General features: G+C 44.5%; 1 protein-coding gene across 4 annotated transcripts in view; it reads right to left on the reverse strand.

The window, feature by feature from the left end:
• The window catches only part of TNIK (TRAF2 and NCK interacting kinase), a 202,271-nt gene that overhangs the window by 21,982 nt on the left and 156,631 nt on the right, over window positions 1–23,658 (reverse strand). For 2 of the 4 annotated variants that reach the window (XM_062582735.1, XM_062582733.1), the window contains exons 14-21: window positions 23,053–23,139; window positions 21,641–21,841; window positions 16,312–16,476; window positions 14,266–14,505; window positions 11,940–12,046; window positions 8,536–8,699; window positions 7,219–7,316; window positions 696–880 (exon numbers count right to left, since the gene is read on the reverse strand). In XM_062582735.1, coding sequence (XP_062438719.1) covers window positions 696–880; window positions 7,219–7,316; window positions 8,536–8,699; window positions 11,940–12,046; window positions 14,266–14,505; window positions 16,312–16,476; window positions 21,641–21,841; window positions 23,053–23,139 — 1,247 coding nt within the window. The remainder of the gene's footprint in view (window positions 1–695; window positions 881–7,218; window positions 7,317–8,535; window positions 8,700–11,939; window positions 12,047–14,265; window positions 14,506–16,311; window positions 16,477–21,640; window positions 21,842–23,052; window positions 23,140–23,658) is intronic. The other 2 variants (XM_062582734.1, XM_062582736.1) reach the window with 2 other exon arrangements.

The following is a 23,658-nucleotide window of genomic DNA, read 5'->3' on the forward strand; positions in this document are numbered from 1 at the left end:
TCAGCCTCACCTCCACACCTGGAAAGGTGGTGGAACAACTCATCTTGGATGCCAGCTCCAAGCACATGGAGGAAAAGAAGGTGATCAGCAGTAGTCAGCATGGATTTGCCAAGGGGAAATCCTGCTTAACCAACCTGATAGCCTTCTATGATGGAATGACTGGCTGGGTAGATGAGGGCAGAGCAGTGGACGTTGTGTCCTTTGACTTCAGCAAGGCTTTTGACACTGTCTCCCATAACATCCTCATAGAGCCCACAGAGACCTTGTATGTGGGAATGGCTTGAATATATGAAAACCGGGAGGTCTGTGCACCCCCCTGCTGGGTACTGCAGCCTTGCCTTCACTGTATCACAGTGTATGACTGGACTGGCATAACCAAAGTGTGTCAAACCTCAGCACATCGTACTTCCGCAGGAACTTTCAGGTGAGGAACTTGCAGCTCCTTGCAACCACCACTACCAACATTAGGAAAAATAACACAATTTTTCCAGTTTTAGAAATGAAAGAAAAGAGGGAAAGGAGGTTCTGAAAACAGCCAAAAGTGAGGAGGAGGTTCCAGAGGCTGCCAGTGGCTTCCTCACAGATTGCTCATGCCCTGCTGCAAGTGCTTTGGACACCTCTCACAGTTATTGCATCTCCAGATAGTGAACACCCAGCAGCTTCATCCTGTGCTCCCAGAAGAAATGGCTTCTTACATCAGCCTTGGGATGTCGCTGACAGGCACAGTCCCATCGTGCGTCTCATTTTCACCATCCTCCTCTTCTTCCTCACTGCTCTCTGACTCCTCGCTGGAGGAGGAGTAGTCAGTCACCTTCTTCAGAGGGCGATTGGTCTCCTCGATGCGCAGCTCCCTTAACTCTTTGGCTAAGGCCGTCAGATCCTAAAGGGGATGGGGGCAAGAACACAAGAAACAAATGGCTATTATATTTAAAGCAAGGAAAATGTCAACACACATCTCTTGAAAAGCCAATGCTAACAGCACGAGCAACAAGAAATAGCTGTACAGAGTCATTACAAAGATGAGACAAACGTAAGACAATGTTTGTAGCATGTAGCATTTATTAAACAAAACAAAACTGGTTTATGTTCACTGAAAAATCAATAGCCAACCTGTTCTTTTTCTGTTTGGAACGTGTATGTGTATATATATACACACTTATATGTACATACACGACAAAAGTATACTTATTGGAAAAAGTGAAGTTCAGTCACCATCATAGTAAACTGGAAAACAATGTAATTTCAAAGACAGGCTTGGAGAATTTCTGCTGCAGGGTTTTCTCTTCTTTCAAACTTATCAGAGAGGCCCCATGAATTGCATTTATTCTGTAATAAATGCATTCGAGAAGAAAGCAATGAGAGCATCTCCTCTGGAGGGGTGCAATCCCCAAGTCAGGAGCTACTTCAGCGATCAACTTGCGCAGCTGGGCAGCGGCCGCGATGCCGTGATGGGGCGTCTACGGCGGAGCACCCCGTGTGCTGCAGCACTGCCATTGGCAAGACTTGCGAGTCATGGCTCTGAGTCAGCCACAAGATTAAAAACAAAAATCATTAAAAAAAATCCTGCAGGGAGAGCCATTAAGCACTTTATGTGAAATGTGACAGCCTACAAGCTAAGGGGAGAAAAAGAAAAAACTTGAAACGAAGAAAAGATAGGAACAATCCCAAAACCTATTAGAAATTTTCCATTTTTCAGTTTACCATGACTTTGATGAGGTCTGAGACCCAACAGTCATATAAAATAGACACTGTTATTTCAAAACAAGGAACACTGCAGGCACCGTGTAGAAAATAGACTTTTTGTTATCTTACATGCTTTTATAGCAATGCAGGGGGAAGCAGTAGGGCAAAAAAGCATGAGAGCTCTAATTAGAATGGGTTAGAGTACTCTGTTGCACAAAACATGCACATGACGAACACAGCATCGCAATTGCCAGTCTTACCATTTCTCCCTATATTAGTGACCGAGGTAGCCATCAGTGCATTCGGTCAGAGATAAAGGATTAGGGAGAAAGAAACTCATTGAAAAATACTAAATTCCACAGTTGTCTTACGGCCATATTCTCTCTTTACTGCATTCCACAAATTTCCAGTTTCCCGTTCCAGCAGAGCGACTAGAGCAATATTAATTACATTTGCAAAGGGAGTTCTCTAAAATCTATCCCGTCGACATTGGAAGAAAACGATGAAAAAACTTCCATTGCTGAGATGGAAACCCAGTTTATTTTAATCATTAATCAGTAATATTTTGCAAGCAATTTGTATTGCAGTTATTGGTTATTCTTAAGGACATTATAAGCTCTGTTGTGCCATTTGGATTAGAACCTAAAATGAAGCACTCGTTGCTTCGAGTGGAGTAATCATTTATCCCTAATTCTACACAAATCAAATGCAACGCTTTATTGACATTTAAATTTGCCCTCAAATCACACCGCATTGTGGCTGCTGCAATGAGAAATTCTCAGGAACGATCCATCATTGAAATTAAAAGGAAGGTGATTGTCCCCGGAGCGCGGTGGGGCTGGCGGCTCGCGGGTGGCGCATGGACAATCCCATTCTGCTCCCAGGTATGCCCTGCCGGGCTCCGGCCACGCCGCGCTGGCTTGCCTCCGGCCAGAATACCAAACGGAGGTAACCACGCACGTGTTTTGGCTGTTTGGGCAAACATCCTTCCAGTTTTGCTGGCTGTGCCATCTGAAAATCCTGTCTTTCCCTCTCCTCTCCAATAACGCTAATCATTTTTCACATGGCAAGAGAAGAAACATGAGGAGCAATTTTAATCCTCTATAAAAACCTATTATTCAAGTGCCTCATTTATCCATGCTCTCAATAGCAGCTAAGAAATTCAGTGTGTGCTAAAGAGCATGGCCATCAGAGGGCTTTGCATCAGACCCATAAATACTAGTATGCAGAAAAAATTTATTTTAAGAACCAAAATCAATCTCTGCTTCACAGCAAACCCGGTTGGCAGGTATCATGTATCCCTCTTCAAATCAAAACGCTCTCTGTAACTTTAAGGAAAGGCTCTTTATCACAATTAAGGAGAGAACATGGTATTTAAAGAGTTATTTTTGATGCCAACATGTTTGGGATTGAAACACAGTCAAATCTGCAGTCACGACAACTAATTACTCTAATTAATGCTGCAGCAGCTTCTATGACATGATTATTTCTGTTTCTAAATAAGTCAATGAAATTTGAACAGCCTAACAATGCTCTCAGTTTAGAGTACAAAATATGATCTTCACTGAATGTTTTCCTTCGATATCTCTTGGAGCTACCTCAACTTTGCAAAGGCCTTTAAGAGAAGCCTGTGTAAGAGCCTCTTAAAATTGTAATTGAGCTTCCTGCACTAACTATGGAAAATCAGGCGTCTTTTTTGCATCTTCTATAGCTAAGCAAAGTCCACCAGGGCTGCAAGTCTGCAGCCCTTCCCATGCTCACAGTGGCTGGTAGAGACTCCAGCGAGGGCGCAGACGGCATTTCTAGCGGCCGAGGTCCCAACCCTCTGCAAGGGCCGACGTGCGCCCTGCGGCTCCCAGCCAGCGCTGCTGGCAGAGGCACGCAGCCAACTTGTCCGAGCACCCAAAGGGCATCTGCAGGCTGCCCCGGGCTGCTCTCAACGCCGGGATTCCTTCCCGATGTCAGACTCCCATCCCGACTCCTCTCCCCTGCCCCTGCGCAGACCTCGCCACCGAACTGAAGGAGATTGCGCAGAGAGGAAGGGTCCGACTCGCAGTGCTGCGACAAACTCCAGACAGCTCAACACACGCCTATCATTTCTCCTGCATGTCAGAAAAGCGTGGGCTGACCGAAATTCTTCCATCAGGCAGAGAGCTGATTAAAGTACATATGCGATCAGCCTTCTGCAGTTATCACTAGAAGATACTTAGCCAAATATTTTAAAAATCAGCTTAATTAGTTTTCAATAACCAATTTGGAAATTATAATAGCAATAATAGTCCCAGACAATATCATCAGATAACTCATATTTTCTACTTAAAGCTTTGCCTCAGGATAGTTAATTCTTCGATGCTATCATTTTCGCAAGATAATGAGCACTTTGTAGGATTAAACGGCTTCACTGACTTACTCTTGGACCAAAAACAATCTGACAACTAGAAAGAAAGTGCTCTGTAGTTCCAAATGTGTCTGAAATGTTATTACTGAGGGTGACATAATACGTAGGTCAGCAGTATCTGTGCTCTTTAATTACTTCTAATTGCAAAGACTTCTTTAGATTTAATATTTGCCGGAATCAAGTCAGTTTGGTTTCCAAAATCATATAGCTCATTTAACTTGAATTTAACATACAGGCTGCCTCTATTTAGATACTGATTTATGCACTTTTTCCTTAACAAAGCACCTCATTAAACAAATTCCAGCGCTAATGTTTTATCTGAGAGAACATTTTAGCTAACCAGCACATTGTTTTCCTTCTTCCATACATTCTTCTTTCTACAGGACACAGCTCACAGGAGAGGCTGCTGATACTGGGGCTTTCAATGACAGCCACACAATTAAGAGAGATGTATGCACATTAAAGCACATGGGAGATAAGTGAAACGCTGTCTCAGGAAGGTTTAGTCTTTTCCCATGCACATTTAAAAAATCACTATCATCAGACGTGCACATATTTTAAAATACTATCATATGGCAAAAATGCTCTAATTTGGGACTCTATTGCTTTAATAGGATAGACTAAGACTAGCATCGCCAATGATGCCCTTCACATCAACGCTAGTTTTGGAACTTTTACATTCAACTCAATTATCTGAACACCATTGTACTGCAGTTACCAGAGTGATAATAGGTAAATTTGTAAGTTAAGATAAGTATTTCTTATGAAATTAGGCAATGGAGAACTCTTCAAGACCCAGTCAGGCAGAGTAACGAACTCCATGTGCAGAACCTCAATTATTTTCCAGGAATACTGTGTGGCACCATAAGCACCCTACATGTTTTAAAGGGACTTTGGTATGCAAAGGCAGGTGTTATACTTTCTGTCTGGAGAGGCAAATTCCTACATATCCCCTAAAGGATTCTACATAGTCTCTGACTATTCAATTTTTAACTGATGCTGCCTCACATCTTGCTTTTATGCAGGTTTTCTACAAGACACAGACAGCACCCACAGCCCATGCTGGTTCAGACTCTGTTTTCAGGTCCCCAACAACCTGCCTGCAAACTCTTCCCCATTTGGCCTTAGACAAGCCAATCTAGCTGTTGGCTGGGGACAAGAGACCTCATGTTCTGAGATATCTGCCCTCACACCTATTAATTATGGAGAAACAGCATTTTACATCTTAGAATGAGCTCAGCAAGCTTATTCTATTCATTGTAAGTTCATACAGTTTTCAATCCAGTCGCATATCTTTACAGAGTATCACTGATCTCCTACTCCAAACACTATTATTATCCATCCCTGTCCCTCTCCTTCTACTTTCTACTAGACTCTAATTTTTAAACACATGCAGTAAAACCTTGACATGGGAAAAATGAAAACGTCTGAAACACTTCTCAAGATCTGGAGTGCACTATAGATGGACAGTATCAACTTACTCTCTTTGCAGTCTCATTGAACTCTGTGGAGGCAGTGGCTGAGCAAGCCTGGCCAAACCAGGCCCTGCTGCTCCCAGTAAGAATTTGCTCGGGCTTTGGGTTTGGCAGTGGCTTGATTCCAGCCAGGAACAGTCATCACTGTAAAACCGCAGCTCCAGCAAGAAAAGCAACAATTTGGGATAGCTAAGATCACCCCCTTCTGCAGAGTGCCACCTGGGGAATTATGAATTTCCATGTCTGTCCTGGGAGTTACACATTTACCGATGCTGGCGACTGGTGGGTGAAGAGCATCTGCATAGGAGGGTGAGAGTCTCAGCTGGTGTAAGCCAAGATAGCTCCAGAGACTCTCTCTTTGCAGCTGATGGTCTGGTTCATAGCAATAAATTAATCACCGTGTTCCACTACTCTGTTTTCTTCTACTTGCCAAGTGCGTTCATTTGAATTAGGCCTGAATTGCATTTCAATATAGCTCCATCTTCCCACTGAAATCAATGGGCTCTCGTGGGCTGTAGCTGAGAGCAGAATTTGATGTGCCGCAGTTTGTCCACATCCCCTCCGTTAGTGTAAGAAAATTCTGTTCTTGGTCTTTCACTTTCAAATATGCAGAACGACAGTAACACGAGTTGCCCTGCGCGTAAGAGTTCACGTACTTCTTGCCATGGCCTCCATGCAAGTGGCCCGCAAGTGGGTTTCACACAGCCCACGTATGAGCAGAACATACCGACCGATCCATCTCCCTCCCCCCAGGCAGGCCCACCATGCTGAAACACAATCTTTTGGTCTGAAAAGATTGCATTAGCACCTTTTTGAATGTCAGCACCAAGAAAACCCAGTTTGATATTAAGCGCTACCTAGGCAACCTTGCATAGGCATGACCCACTGAGAAAAGATATCACTAACCTCATCTATAGCTTTCTTATAGCTCTGTGAGTAAGGGAAGATTAATCAGCATCAGAGGAAACAGATCGGGACAGGAAAAAGCCAGAGGAAGGGCAAGCAGGTTAGAAATAAAATTAGAATTGTTAGCTCAACGCTGTGGAATGTAAAGAAAAAACAACATCAACAAAACATTAATACACATTAAAAAAGAGAAAGCAGTGGAAAATCATTTTGGTTATTTAGGTCAACTCTGAAGTTTTAAAATGCAAACGTCAACGACATTAAACTGGAAAGAAACACTTCGGGCGAGACTTTGCTGGGCCTTTGCCAGCGGAGTAATAAAACGGGAGTGTACAGAAGTTACTGCCAGGTTTGTCTGCAAACCTGAAGACTCTGGGTGGCCGGTTCGCCAGCCTCCGCTGCGAGGAGCATCCCCTCGGCGAGGCTGCGCAGGACCTGCCATGCAGCTCGGAACACAACAATGCGCCGTATGCAAACACCAGCCCCAAGCTAGCAAAGCACTTAAGCCTCTGCTTGATTTTAAATCGCAGCCTTAAGTGCTTTCCCCTAGATTTGGGTTACTGATAGAAATCATGCACTCTCTTAAGCATTCAAATCTCCCACAGGCTCTTGCCAGTGTTGTTTTCGAGTCTCTCAGCTGGAGGAGCAATGGCACTAGCCTCTTTTTATGGGTCCCCAAGGTTGTGCTATGGCACCGAACGGAAACATGGCCAATCCAGTTGGCAACATTCCTGCAGGAAATAATTTAAGACTCACAGCAGGTCGGCTTGGTCGTGTCACGTCTCTGTTGTCTTCCTGTTTTATCTTAGCGGGCTCGTGGGGGAGCACAGGTGACCCCTCTGGTTTGACGGTTCCTGAGCAAAAGGAAAGCAGAGATGGTGGGGAACTACAGCTCTGGCAAGGCAGGAGGCTGCGTGCCCTGCCACATGCCGTCTCTGCAAGGTGCCCATTCACTTGGGAAAAGTGTGTTTCCCCCTTCTAAAACCTTCCAGGAGACCATGACATCATGGGCCTCACCTCTCCCCAGTCCCTCCTGCTGTCTGGAAAAACCCTCCTTGGCCTTTCTGCTTGGTTCAATAAGTCTCCCTCAATTCAGCAACACATCTATAACCAGGTCCACAGACAGCCCTCTCTCAACATCACTGCCCTTCCTCTGCTATGGCAACAAGTTTGCTCTCAAAGAGCAGGCTGCGGGAGAAATGAGCAGTTCCGCAGCATCTGACATTGCTAGGAGATTATCTGCCACAGGATTCCTTATTAGTAAAAACAAAAACAAAGCAAAAAGGACAACTGGTGATAAGTTACTTTTATTGACTACCTAGAGAAGTGATTATTTCAGCAACAACACATGTCATCTTCTAGTCAAGTCATAAAAAATTCAAAGCATGGATGCAGCATTTGTTTTAATGCGTTTCAGCTCTGTGGATTTATATTCCAGGGCTGTGACAGAAATGCAGATAAACTGGCTGTATCTGCTTTAGCCACTCCTAGTGTGATTAAACAGGGAAACAGAAGATCTTTAAGAATGGCTTTAAGATGCTAGGGAGCAATTCAGCTAGGAACATAAACCCAGTGTAAACACAGTTCCCTTCTGAAAGCTTTTTAGAGAAAGTTGCTTACAGGCCAATTCATTTCTCTGCTCCCACCTCATACTCTGTGCAGAGATACAGTCCAAAAAAAAAAAAAAAAAACAAAACACCACAAAACCACCATATACCTCCCCCAACTTTAACACACTCCCAAAGGAACCCATACATACAGAAGAAGTGAATTTGCGGTCTCCTTTGGACAAATTATGGGTCACTGTGACATTTAAGTAGAGTGCAGTGCCCCAGGACATGCTGTCACTCTGCAGGCAGCACCTTTGCCAGCCTTGGCACAAGTTTGGGTTGCAAAGGGGCAAGTTGGTCTTACTTGCCAGAATCAGAAAACATCCATTACCTGATGAAGCCTTTGGAAAATTATTTTCTTAAACACAAATGAGGTCAGAGACATCCTGCCCTTCTCGCTTATCAAGTGATCTCCAAAAACAGGGCAGGTGCTACAAACATTTGAAGGGAAAAGCCACCTCACCTCTAACTCTGTTGCGCTCGCTGGAGCCTGCCTGGGAGCTGGGCTGGGATCCCCCCTGGGAGCTGGGCTGGGAGCTGGGTGTGCTGGAGCTGGAGGAGCTGCCGCTGCTGGTGCGCTGCAGCGGACTCTCGATGATGGGCTCCGTCCGCCTCAGGTCCGGGTTGCTGCGGGAGCACAGAGCGGAGATGGTGTCAGCAGGTGCCATGCGCACCTCAGCAGCTTCAGCTCCTTCCATAACTGGCCTGGGAGAGCGGACTTATCACGGCCACATGTAGCGTGACAAAAAGCACTTTCACAGCCACAAAATGCTATGCACTCAGACAACAGCTTCCACAAGCTCTAAAATCACCAAGGGATCTTATGCAAGGGGTCTCTTGCAAAAATGCTTAACTGACCTAGGAGTTGTGGGCTCACTGCAAACTGATGAAGCCTGTACAGCTCCACCAATGCATCTTCATTTCTAAGGTATATGCTAACACTGCCTGCAGAGATAGATGCAAACCCACCAGTGTTGATGGGCCATGGGAAAGTCATGGGGCCCCTGCAGTCTCCACCTAATTTAATGAAGACTCCAGTCTGCCTCTCACTGATGGATTCTGTCTGATGTTTGTTAAGCAAGGTAATGAGGACACCTCTTCTGCTGCAGAAGACAGGGCTGAAGCCTTGTCTCCTCAAGCTATTGATCCTGTAAGCCCTACTAACGTCCATGGAAGCTGCGTGACTGCGCACAATCAGGCACTCAACATCTTTATGGAGCTGAACCATAACCACAAAGAAAAATCATTAGAGCAATTTTACACACTCGTTTTGCCAGATGTAGCAAAATCTAGAAGACTGTTTGCTTAGAACTCTATTTCAGCCCCTAGACATGCCATGCTGGATTTATCTGCATTAAACAATCTTCATTCTAAAATCAGGAATTTGCAACTTGCTGTTAAACAAAGAACAGAATGTTTTAGTGAAGAAAAAATCTCAAGTTTGCAACAAGGCTACAGATTACTTTTACTGCTTATTCACACTTCCTAGTTATCATGGCTTCCTATCTCAGCCACTTCAAATTTGCCTAAGTTACCCACTTCAGGCATTTTCTTCCTTGATTTCTTTCCCCCCTGTGGACGTACATAAATCTAGAACAAAAAGTGTCCTTGATATACAAAGAGTGACTAATAGTTCTCAGGGTATCAGATGCCGTTAGGACATTAATTCTTATTTGGCATTGAAATGACACCAGAAGACATACTCATGCAGAGTTATGCAATTTGTTTTTACGGAAGATTTGTTAAGTGATCTTATTATTCAAAGCCCTGTTAAAAATGTATAGAAAGCTTTTTCCATAGAGTCCAATTAGGGCCTTGTGTACATAAAAATTATGCTGGAATATTGCCACATTAACTAATGCAATTGCAATCAAAGGCATTGAACACTAATATAAGGTGTGCACTGTGCACGCTGTGCGTCATTCAAAGCTACTCAGAAACTATCAGAGTGGCACAAACTGGCTGGATTGCGCAAAGCCCCATTGCCATAAATGGGTGATTGGCAGAAGTTATCTTGAATTTACATGGGCACTTCTTAAAATGATAAAAGAAAGATAGTAGCTTTCTGTGCAAGGAAATATTCCCTCCAGTCATTAAAATAGTGTTACAAATAAAAGTATATTTTTATCATATTAACATTTATGCATGGGAACAATCAAGAAGCAACAGGAGAGGTGGTTAAAAAAGAACGATGTGAGGAATGCTACATTATCATCAAATAAATAAATGTTATCATTTCACTGATTAGTTAGCTTAATGGACTTTTTCACTGCCTGATTGTTTTCAGTTTTCATCAAACTGAAGGTTTCCAGCTCAAGCTTTACAGCTGACTAAATTAACTCATGAAATATATTTGAAAACTGACAATTTATTTATTTGCCCGCATTGACCAGGACTGGGACTGTGAAGCTCAGGGAAACACTAAAACTTGAATCCTACATTCTCCTTCTCAATACCATCACATACTAGGAGTACAGCTGACTAAATTAACTCATGAAATATATTTGAAAACTGACAATTTATTTATTTGCCCGCATTGACCAGGACTGGGACTGTGAAGCTCAGGGAAACACTAAAACTTGAATCCTACATTCTCCTTCTCAATACCATCACATACTAGGAGTACAGCTGACTGAATTAACTCATGAAATATATTTGAAAACTGACAATTTATTTATTTGCCCGCATTGACCAGGACTGGGACTGTGAAGCTCAGGGAAACACTAAAACTTGAATCCTACATTCTCATTCTCAATACCATCACATACTAGGACTACATAGTTCAACATTCTACTGCATTTTATATTATATTTCAGGCTATAGCCTGAAAATTAAAATTAAATTATTACTTAAGAATTAAATTCAAAGAACAGCATTTTCAAGAACTCAGAATGCTTCAGTCTTGAGCAATAAAAAATCCATGGCACGAATGCTTTTTTCTCTCATTTAAAAAGAGAGAGAGAAAAAGATTCTTGCCTTCCTCCTTCTGCTACCCCTGCCAGCTACTTAAGCTGTTGCTCAATGTACAGGAGGTTGCTGATGCATGATTCAGGCATTCAGCTGGAAAGAAAAAGGCATATGCTGAAAAGCTGGTTACAGTGCACAGCATATGGCTACGAATATGCCAGCGTTTGCTATTTGACCTAACCCTAAAAGGACACGGCAAGAAACGGAAACCAAAGAGTTCCATCATACCAAGCTACATGGAACATATGTTCATCCAGAGATCTACCTGTCTACAGTGTCTTTACTTCTCTATCTTCCCCAGTAACATTTTAATGTCAGTGGCACGCTAGTTGGGAGAAGACCCTAGTCCTAGGAGGTCAAAACTGATTTAAATTTGATCTGTATTTCAGCAGGATCTGGCTCTCACCCTAGCATACCAGCGCATATCTCGGGCACACTTGGGCTTTACCTGTGAAAATCTGCTCCGACTAGTTGGAAACCTGTACAGCTGAGATCTCCCTGCTGGCTTAGTAAGGCATGGTTTCCCCTATGTACAAGAGGCGATGGGAGAACCAGGAGCTATTTCCACTAAATCATCCAAATTCCTGTTCAGTTCCGCAGCAACAGGTGCAGCACCAGCCACAACCCCCTATCATCCAAGAACAGATTCGAGCTAACTCAAAGGGAGCAAAACCAACAGGAACCAAACAGTTCCAGCCCTTGGGTGTGATACAAAATACTAACAAATGTGAAACTAATTCATCACAGCTGCAATAAAAGTACTGCAAATCTTGTTTTCACGCATTGGGGCTCCCACTTTGCTTGCAGGACCTGCGAGCTGGTGCCCAAGGAAGAAACCTGAAATGAGCTATAGGAAACGCTGAGGGGTTATTTCTGCCCCCGACGCTTGGTCTCTCATACCTTGCACGAATTGGCTGGGATCCCAGTCGGGGTCCTAGTGCGCTGCCATTGCCCGGGGAGTTCTTCCTTGCCAGAGCGGGGGATATGGAAGTGGTTCGTTGAGGCACCTGGAAAAGAAACGGAGAGAACCACAGTTACTGAGTTTGCCCAATTAAATCAGGCTGCCGCTCATACTTTTGAGAGGTCAAGTTTCAGCATTTCCTTAAGACTCAATTTATAATTGATTTCCCACTGAGAGACATGTAATATTTATAGCAATTATAAAACACAAAGCTCTCAGCTTTTACAAGGAACCACCTGAGTGTAAGACAGAAAGGAGCTGCAAAGGTGTGCAGTGCAGGGCTGTTCCCTGCAGAAAAGCCCTCAGCAACACACAAAGCCGCCCCTTACCATCAAACAAAGAATTTCTTTTCTCAAAAGCGGAATGTATACACACATATATACATATATAAGTAGTCTAAATTTAACAAAAAAAAAAAAAAAAAACACAGTGTGGAATTTTTAAGATAAAATTCTCAAAGCAGTTAATTTCATCAGCCACTGTGGAGTTTTTTTCAAGGGTGTCTAGATGGGATATAGCACACAAACTGTCATAGAGAATGTGTTGACTGCCTGTTAAACAAGAGAACCAAAAGATCCAAGCTGAACTGCTCAATGCTCTCGATCAAACCAAAGCAAAGCCCAGGCCCGTGCGTGCCATGGCGCATCACCCAGGCCCTGCACCGGCTGGCACAGCGGCACCCGCTCGTCACACCCTAGCTCCGAAATCGCTGTGCACCAACACACAGCAGCGCCATGAGGAAAAATACACCGTGCTTGAGCCTGCCAGAAAGAGGTACGGCAACACTCACCTGTGGAATACCTTGCATCAGGTAATAGAGAGGCCAAAAGCTCAGCAAGGTTAGCAAAAAAAGGATCAGGTATTTTTTTTGGAGAATAAACACACATTTACGTTAGACAAGCCAAAATGATTCAGAGAGAGAAAGCCTTACATTCTGCGGCACCGCTAGCAATAACTTCTTCACTCATTGAACAGAAATTCCCCCAACAGGCATGTTACTCTGCAATCGTGACTTTTCAAGTTTCTTTTACCTTCCTCTGAAGCATCTAGTCATAAACACTGGCAGAAACAAGACACCGGACCACAGAGACAGCCAGCCCAGGCTCACGTGACAGTCCTTTTGTTCCCAGATACAATCACCGCAAATTTATTTTGTCAGTAAATGTGAAGTCAGACTTCACGCGTATTACTGCTGATACAACGGCTTTAAAGGTGAAATGCTGTTTGGTGCGGGGAGCCTTTCCACAGCTTGGGGTTTCCTCAGACGAAGGGGCATATACTCCACAGTGCCGGAAACAACCAGGAGCTGCGGTCTGATTGAGCAGAGCGTCACTGCAGTTGAAATAGCTGTCGTTCTCAAAAGACTCCAGAGAAAAAGCAGCACCATACAGTGTTGTTTTCAATCTAGCCAGTATCAAACCCCAAGGGATTTTCAAAATCAGTATCAAGGGTCTGATATCGAGGACGGGCTGCTTCAGCTCTCACCAACTACAATCTGAGGACTGAGCTGGATCATCATTTGTGAGCAGAGGTGCCACTGGTAAGTGGCTGTCTCTGCAGATTACAGGTTTTTGGGGCTTGGGTCTTCAGAGTTGCTGGTTTTGCTTTTCCTCTTAAGCACTGATCTTCTCACTTAGTGATAGCAGAAATAGGAATATTACTAAAATCACATGTGACACACCACCATGGAGCCTATTAGCTGATATTTTGCTCTTAAAAATGCAAGTCACTTACTTGCTAATCCAAAGAAACACTACCTCTCAATCAAGGACAAATACTATCTGCCCTGCTGTCGCTAATCAATTTGTTGAATTTTTCCTCTGTAAAAATCCAACCAAGCTGAGGGCTGATTCACTGTAAGGGGAAATTTAATGGTCAAGTTATAATTCATCCAAAGTGAAGGTGTATAAACAATGCAATAGAAATACTGGACCAGAAGAGTCTTAATTAAAGAGGTACTGCCAGATGCTGCCATAATGTCAACAGAGGTATAAAGCTGCTGGAGCCCTTACAAGTCTTCCATCAAATATTGATTACAACTAGAGGCATGGCACTGAGCTAAAGGACCCGTCTTATTGAGTATGACAAATTTTATGTTCCTGCAATTCTATTTAAATAGAACAGATTTTTATCCTCAGGGAAAGAGAAATGGATTTGCTAGGGACTTGCTGCGGCTCGAGAACTTTCTCCACCACCGGGCAATGCTACGGAGCAGTGTGGGCACTGCCTCTTTCCCATGCTGAAAGGGAGGAGTGGTAATGTTACCTTTGGCGGGATGTCTTCCTCCTGCCGTAACCAAGAACTTCGGTCAAACTTTTCAATGCGAGGGGGCAGAGGAGGGTTTTCTGAGGTGGGGTCCGAGTTCTGCCTTGGCATCTCAGGGCGGTGAGAGGCCACCGTCAGAGCCTCCTGAAACCCAGCCATCCCCTTGGTGGGCTGTTCATGCAGGGACTGAGAGCCAGACAAGGAGCTTCCTTGGGATTTCACAGTGACCAGATGTGGAATCTAAGCACCAAGTCAAAACAGAACTATCAGTACAAGATGGAAAAAATAAATTAGGAAAAAATATTAAAAATCTGTTTTTTTTCCAAAAAAAATTGATTAGCAGTTCAGATGCACTAAAAAGCCCCCTCAGTTTGAGATCAGCAGCACTTCGGTTTCAAGAACTTCTGACTGACACCAAATGAATGCAAAAACTATTAAAAAATCGTGGCCGCAGAGCTCAGCATTTTAAAGCCAAGAAATGCCCAAGCAAGAGCTGTATGTTTCAGGTCTGACCGTTTCTGCTCTGTGATACGGTGTTCACTTCCAGCACTGCACACCATTTCGGAAGCAATCCCCAAGAGCAAGGCCAGGCTGTTTGCTCCGACAAGCGCGCGCACGGGATGTGCCGTCCTGGCCGTGCCCAGCACTTGCTGAATCTCAAGCTATTAAGCCTGTGTCTCTAACGTGCTAATGATATTTGGCATGGAATTTTGTTGTTAAAAATAAAGGAAACAAGAATAAATAATAATTAAAAAAATCAGGAATTCTGAGGCACAGATGGCTTAAAAAAAACCCTTGAGGCATGAATTTCTATAGGTGTAGGCAGTACCTTATCCTGCAGATGAATCATAGAGATCTAAGGTTTGTAAGTGAAAAGAACACTGTCACCTGTGGTGGGAAAGCTGAGATATTTGCAAAAGCAGAATTTATGAAATCAGAGTTCCTTCTTAGGTCCCCATAAAGTCAGCAATAGCCTCTTCTTTGACGCAGCACAGAGTTGTAACCTTTATTTCAGTATAAACACGATGTTTCTGCATATATGTATATGCATTCATGTACACAGGTGCCTGGATTTCAAGTGACTTTTTCATTAGTATCTTAGTCAAACAAAATCCTTGCAGCTGTTGACAATATATGTCACCAGAGTGTGGTTATTTTCAAAGGAGTACGGAAAAAACAGATTGTGTTTGGTCAATCAGACTGCTATGAAGTGGGGTTTTATGGTTTATGTTTGGATTATGTATGAAAGGAAGAAATAGCTAAATAAGGGCTTCCCTGAAAGTGTTTTATTTAAAGTTGACATTGCCCTGCTGATCTGCAGATGAACATACAACAGGCAGATGGCACTTTTCAGCACATTTTCCCATAGAAAGCCCATGTGAATCTGGACCAAAAACCTAGTTCCTCCCCTCTGAAATTCCTGCTCGAGTCTGCAGGATTTGTGGATGCTGAACCAGGTCCAGCCCTGATGCTCTCACAACTTTCCGTGGTACCCCACAGTACCTGGGACTGGGATTAGCTTTTAAAATAATGATTCCCCTCCTCATTGGGACCTACTGCCCTTTTTGGATGTGTTTGTGACTGATGTTAACTTGATGGAAAACCAAAACAAAAATCTGAAGTAAAATAACAAAGGAAGCAAAATCTCTTTCTGACGATCCTCAGCATCAAAGCACCCTAGGCTTTTCATACCAGGCTCTGGAGTTTTAGTCCTTTAAATAAAACATATCCGAAGAGGAACAGAACAACTGCTTTACTGGTGCAGACCAGTGGTTCCTCTAGGTCCTCAGCTTGTTTCTAGTAGGAACCAGTACCTGATGCTTCAAAGGAAGGTATAACCCAGCATGATGTTTCTAACACATGGAGGTGAAAAGAAGAATCCACTCATGAATGTAGATGCTGCCCTTACTCCCAAATACACCTCAGGCTGAGAAACCATGGAGTGAGATATTATTTCCTTCCATTCACAATCTTTCTCGTGACCTTACCGGCACCCCGAGCATCGTGGTTTCTGTAAGCGAGCCTGCCGGGAGCAAGCACCATTACCTGCGGGTCCACGGGTCTGAGCAGGGGTGGGGTCCGGGCTGGCTGCACACCGCTAATGCTGAAGGACTCGGAGCGAGGAGGCAGGTTGGGGTCAGAAATCCTGTTGGCCACCTTGTGAGGCATCGCCGGCGAGCTCTGACGGTTGAGTCGGGAGCGCTCCTCCACCTGCAGCGACACAGGAGGACAGCCCATCAACATCAGCCTCCTTGCTGAAACACCAGCACATGCTCTGGCTACCGCACAGTCATTTGGCCTGCTTTCCAAAGAGATGATTGTATTTCCTGCTTATTTTCCGTTCCCTGAACCAAGGGACCAGGTCACTTTACGCATCTGGTCTTTGAGCACTATAAGGATTTCTGTATTGGGTAAGCGCACAAGTCTGGATCTCGGCAGTCCCAACCTCTACAGCCAAGCTCAGGTTCTCATGCAACCTGTATCAGCTTTACTTTACCTCATTTTCCTTCTCCCTCACCCCATTAACCTGACTCAGGTTTACCTGCTCCATCGTATGTTCGCTTCTACCAGTTTTCTTCCTCCTCCCCTTCCTTTTCTAAGCTGCCCAGTGCCCTATCTCCCATCAAAAGCCTATAACTGAGCAGCTCTCTCAGATGCTCTTCAGCACAGCTTGATACTAGTTGCTCAATTCACAGGTTGACAACACTCAGCTTTTTGTTTCAGTGTGTATCCAACACCCTTGGCTGTGCCTGAACAAACCAGAGCAGCTGTACAGGGCACCCAGCATTTTACCCTTGCACAGAAAGTGCTGCCCACAGACCTGCCCAGTTCACTGTAGGCTTAATGCAGCGTTGCCACAAGGGACTGCCATTACGGACACAGCCGCGATACGTTGCACAAACACAGAGCAGCAGGATTCACTGGATTGCTCTGTTTGTGAAGTCTGAGACCATGAAGAGATATCATTAGGAAATCTAAGTGGCACCTCCAGTTTCTAAGGGATAAAAAAAGCCCCATGAAAAAGCCATTTATAACCAAAAACCAAGACATATATAGGAATCTCCTTTCTCTTTAGATGTATCAGATTTTTCTATGACTATGGAGACCAAGTCACCCAGCAGATTGTGCAATAAATGCATTTTAAAGAGTCCCCAAAAAGGACTATTTATACATCATGTGCATAGCTCTTGCCTCTATATAAATGTATCTTGAAGCAAGGGGATTCTTTACTGCAAACACCACAAGGAGCACTTTTGTTAGATTTGAATCCAGGAATAAACATGGCAGCCAGAAAATGTCTGGCTTTGATCTAGATTTAGCAAGTCTGGCACCTTGTCATGTATGGAAGGAAAAAAAAAAACTCTGTTACTGATAGAGACATAAAAACAAAGCTCATTGTTTTCAGGTAATCTTGGTGGAAATACAATGGTTTCAGCTAACCCAGACATATGTGCAATCTGTGTGCTACTGAGATGAGACTGCACGCGCTGATATACATGCAACATATCCTATGCAGAATTTTTCATACCTCAACTAGAGACCTGATGCATATTTTCACTCACGAGTCATTCATATATGTTAAATACCATTAGTATGTCTTAATTCCACTATGTCATGTCGAAAAGTAAACCATAAAATAGGCTTGCTTGGGAGAAAACATAGCTTTTCTGTAAGTAAACACATACTCACGAAAGACATGCAACAGCCCTTATATTAATAAAAATGAAGCATTCACTAACAACTTGCCCCACGCACTACCCACTGGCTCCAGAGGCCGTGCAGAGCTCGGTTCAGCGAGGCCCACAGGAACCCTTGCAGCGCATGTGAGGACAGGGAGGACAGTGGGGAGGGAGTCCTCCTGAACAAGGTGGGCTTTGCACGAGTGCTGGGAGAGGCTTGTTGCCGGTCGCCCCAGAGGAGCTCCAGTATATCTGGTCATTATCCAAGCGTTGGCACTCACCAGAGCCGCCAAAAGCAATGACATGGGTCCCTCCAGCTATTTTTGGGAGCCCGCCGGCAGAGTGCCAAGCCATAATGCACAGCCGATTATGGATGATTTCAAAGCTTGCATGGAAAAGGCAGGAAAGCAACGAAATGGGGGATGTCTGTGAGCTAGGAAGGAGAAAGATGCTTGATTTTCCAACCACCAGCATTGCCTCACCAGTGGTTCATTTCATCAGTACACCGAAGACGATACGCTTAGGGCTCTCTCGTTCTACTCCATGGCGTCTTATTGACTACAGTATTATGCAGAGAGGAGAAAAAAGCAGCACTCTGCAGTGCCAAACTCTACAAGAATTCATCATTGCTCCCGTTCACCAGCCATCTCTTATATAATTCAAGATTCACATCAAATGGGAAACATCCCTAGCAGCTTTTGTGGAGGTCCCAGTGGAAAGCAGCTAATGCTGCCATGAATTATTTCAAAGCAAAGGATGGATGACAAAAGCCAGGGGGACTGAAGGGAGAGCTGAAATGCGATTGACTGATTGCAGAGAACAGCACTGCCGATGATACAGCTGAGCCTTGGGCCCCTCCAGAGGTGCCAAGCTAGTGGGAGGAAGCGCCACTAGGCCTGGCCTGGTGTAGCCAGGCCCCTTTGAAGACGCCCAGTTGAACACACCTCCTTGCTACTCCTTTATGTAAGGTCATATATGAAACTGTTCTTCCCAGCGCTGTGCATCTGCCCAAACCTGTCCTTTAGCTGACTAAACTGTAGGTACTTTTTCACTGAAAAATGAGATCCAGACATCTCTTTTTTTTTTTAGCAAACACTGATTTGCAGCAGAATGGTCAGCAACACAGAACTTCTAATTACAGTATAAATACTAGTACTAGTATTTATGGTCCTATATTATAGTCCTACTAGTTCTAATAGCAATGCTGCTTGCCTGGCTTGAACATCAGCAGCTCCCAATACAATGCCCAAAAGGGCCCAGCTAGTCTTTCACTGGAAGATGAGATTTGTGTGGGTAAAAAGGCCAGGTTTGAGCCATCATCCAAGCCACAAGGGAAAGTGAGTTGAAGAGAGAGTAGATGAGGATGTGCATCACGCAGTTGCACCGCAAAGTCTACCTGATCAGTGTTTCAGGCTTGCAGAAATGCAGGCAGGGAGAATTTATACCTAAAAAGACTTCCTTGACATAGTAATTTTCTGCACAGACATGCAGAAGCACAGAAACCTGTCTGTTACCAGACTTATCTCCTCCCTGTTCCAAAAGAAAAATAAAGTCTCAATATTTCTGTTAAATTAGCATGTTTGGATTGAGTACTGGAATTGTCAAACAACACAACAGCAATAATATCCTGATAGTAAGTGCTGGTCCAAGTTTGGCTATCTCCATAACCAGTAAGAATAGCTTCAGTATATGCAGCAAAGTAGCCAAACTGTGCTAAATATTGGACTATGTGAAGTAGATAAAACAGGGTACGGAGGTGAGGGGAGTAGTTACAGGAACTTCCCAAGGGTGCTGTATTGGGGCAGTGCATCAGACTACAGCTCTCAAGAATATAAAGAAGGTAAGCTTGCCACTTTGAGCATTTCACTATAAACTGGACACAGTTACACAGTTAAAGAATAAATGATTTGGACAGACAAACTGTGGAAGCTGGAGATGTTTCAAAACAACAGGAAATCTCATCTCTCCTACGATTTCAGCAAAGTGTATGAGGCCATATATTATATACTATTATATATTATATACATATATACTATTGCTCTCATTCCCATTTTACAGTCCCTTAATGTAATGGAACTTTGTATTTGAAAGAGAAAGTCAAATCCAGTTCTTTTACCCTTCATCCTAGATAAAGATCCCTTTTTATACATCTTTGTTATAGATAACTTTGAAGACAGTGCCAGAGGTACTTAAGCAATATTCTAGCTGATTTATTTAAAACTAAGCAATGAAAGAGAATTTATTCCCATTTTCCTGTTTGCTACACTACTGTAGAGATGCAATTTTGCAGAAGGCCATGGAGGCACCACCTAGGTGGAAGCCTCTTTTAGGTGGCTCAGAGCTGCGTTGTTTGGCACATCAGTCTTAGATGAGGACACCTTGTCCACAGACCTACCTGCCAAACCTCTTCTTCCACTGGAAGGGTTCATAATGATCCTGAAGCTTCTATGAAGACAGGCTGGCAGGTGCACTCACTATTAGTAAACTCTTATTTCTTGTGACACTTCAGGTAAGGAAACAGGTATAACCTTAAGTTCTTACTTTCCTCCTGAAATAGGCACATTTTTCATAATTTCTGAAGCCCACAGCTAACTTGAGAATGTGAGGAACTGACACCTTCCTTTGCCTCTGCCGTGGTTTAGAAATGCTAATAACTCTTGGTGCTGTTATCCTTAGCAAAGGATAATTGATTGAATTTTTTGAGCATTTGATGCTTGCAGGTATTCAGTGCAGTTGAAGGCTATGAATTGGAAAGATTACAAGACAGCTAAGTATTGGATGCACACTGCATCTCTGCCAGGACAAAAGGGTGCCAGACACTTGGCAACAGAGCAGTGATCATGCTTAGTGGGAAGAATAGGTGAGTTATTAAAAGATTTTCCTGCTCAGGAGTAGGATTACAAAATTAAACTAACAAAATCCAAAGAATTTTAGAAATATTAATAACAAGAGTGGGCACCAGTCTTACTGGAAGCACCATGAAACATTAGAGAGAAAAAAAGTGTTTGCATATGGTCCTGAAACCGCACTGCAGACAATGCATGTCTTTTTAAGATTATTCAATCAGGCAGTAATTAATTGTCAAGATCTCACAGTTGTTACAAAAATTCCCTATTTTTGCTGAGGGAAGAGAGGGGAGGAAGAAAAACAGCAATGTGGCTTGCATTCCTGACATGAAGGATCAATCATCCCAAGAGACACGGCCCTTACTGCAAGAGGAAAAGCGGCCTGGTCCCTGTTTGCTTATAGGGAAGCTGAATTAGCAGTGAGCAAGGAAGTCCTGCCACAACCACTGCTCTGCCCCCTCCACAGTGACCATGGCACAAAGAGGAGTCTCCTGTGCTTAGGCCTGGCACGGCCACAGGTCCCCAGCTATGGCTCAGCCCCTCCAGGAGGCTCCTCCTTCTTGCAATCCCTCACAGAAAAACCTCCCTTCCCCTCTCTCCTCTTCCCATGCACATATGTACATGCAGACACACACACACACACACACACACACACACACACACACACACACTGTGCTTTTAATTAGGAGTGTTTCCAGCAGAGCTAACGGCACGGCGCTGGGATGAGCGAGAAAGGAGGCAGACCCAGGAGTGTGCAGTCTACCGTGCACAGCTCACACAGTGCTGCATGCACAGGAGCCAGCTCTGCGGATGCAGTCAAGCCCCTCCACGCTCCTCCCTCTCTCCTACCTCCTTGGCCCATGCTGGCTTCTCACTGGCATTTATCCCTTCCTTGTAATGGTAGAGTGGTTTCTTCTCCGCTGGCCTCTGGTCCTGCCGCTGCTGCTGCTGCTGCTGCTGCAGGGAGACCAGGTAATCGCGCTCCTGCTGGAGCTGCCGCTGCAGCCTCTCTGCTTGACGCTGCTCCTCCAACTGCTTGCGCTTATACTCCTATCCAGGAAACAACACAGCAACATCGGTGCACGGTGCCACCAGGATGCGCCTGGCTAGTGGGTAAAAATGCATGACCTTGGCAATGAGAGGCTGCAAATACAAGTGTGTTGCATCACACACAGATTTGGTCCAAGAAAGGCACTTTAGCACTATGTAGCTGTAATCTCACTGATGGAGACTTTAAATCCACATTTGAAATAGGAGGTTGGGGTCTCAGTCCGTTGGGCAGTCCCAAACAGATACTGCTCACGTAATATAATGTTCTCATAGGGTTTAAAAGTTACCATTGATTTTTCCCATTTTTTTCCAGGCGGGAAGAACAAAGGACCAAGCCAATGAGGTGCCAAGCATCATTGGTTCATAAAAAATCCAACTAAAGTTGAGCCTATGCAGCACTATGCAGGACCAATTTATTGTCTGTCACAACAGCTGCACAGCAGAGTCAACTATATGATCCTTCCCAATCCCTAGGGCTTTAGGAGGTTTAATTACTAAATCATTAACGTTTTTTTTAAAAACCTTTCAGAAAGGGAAGAACTTTTTTCTTTTCCCTAAATAGAGCTAATGGGAAGAGAGACAAATAATAATCCCTGTGGATTAAAAGAAAACAGTGAGAATAACAGCTACTAGCATTAAAAAGGACAATTCAAAAAAAAAGTGAAATAACTTTAAAAAAGTCTAGAATGTAAACAGCAGGAGAAGGAATAAACAATATTCCTGTGAAGGAATTAAAACAAAAGCCTTCACTCAAAATACCAAAGCCTGCATCTCAGGGTGGGTTTGCTGGGTGCAGCCTCATTATATGCCAGCATACTGCAAACAGCCTTAATACAACATGGCAACAGGTACAGGAGCACAGAGGAAGGGTCTGCACCTCGAAGGACAGCAAAAGCATGCCCACGCTACGGGAGATGCAACGGGAGGAACGCACAGCGAGGGGCCTGAGATCGGTGCGAGGCCAGGCACAGCGGAGAGGCCAAAGCGCAGCGAGGGAAGTTGCGGCCGGCTCCGCACCGCGGGCAGGGGCCAGAGCACCGCGCGGGTAACTGCGTCGCGCAGCCGGAGGCATTTGCAAGGCGCCTGCCCCGGCGAGCTCCGCATCGCAGGAGCGCTCAGGGCACGCGGGCACATGCAGGCACACACGGGCGGATGCATGCGGGCGTGATGTGGACAGACGGTGGACGGCGAGGCCGGGGCCACCTCATTACCAGAAGTAGCGCTTGCTCCTGCAACAACTGCTGCTGCAGGATCTCTAACTGTCTCTGCTCCTCCTCTAACTGTCGCCTGATGTACTCCTGGAGGCACGGGCAGCAAGGAGCAAAGGAGAAAGAAAGAGAAGGTAAAAGAGCCAGTAATTCCCAAGAGGAAGAGTCTATGAGGAGCACAAGGAGGACCCGGCGTGTAGATGTCCACCCACTGAGAGCCTAGATGCTCTCACTCCCTTCACCACTGTCCAAAGCCCCAGGGCTCCTGTGGCCAGGACAGGGGCCTCTGGGAGGGAAGAGCTACATGGACTAGGGACAACACCAACCCCTACACTGGGAATGGGAGGATGGGAAAACCCAACATCAAGTGTCTCCAGATCTGTGGGCAAACAAGTGGATCCACACAGAAATAAATTACAATAGTGGAAAGCGACACACGCGGTGTTAACAATTAAGCAATTTACGCTCAAGTGGTGGAAGTGGCAAAAAATGTGAGCGTTATGAGAAGATCTGCCTTTTAACTTATTAAGTTAAGAGGAATTCACATTAAGGGCAATCATCCTGAACCGAACCAGTTGCGATTGCTGAGTGCAGGCAGGCTATGAGGAC

The sequence above is a fragment of the Rhea pennata genome, chromosome 9 (genome assembly GCF_028389875.1).
Source record: "Rhea pennata isolate bPtePen1 chromosome 9, bPtePen1.pri, whole genome shotgun sequence".
NCBI classification, from domain to species: Eukaryota; Metazoa; Chordata; class Aves; order Rheiformes; family Rheidae; genus Rhea; species Rhea pennata.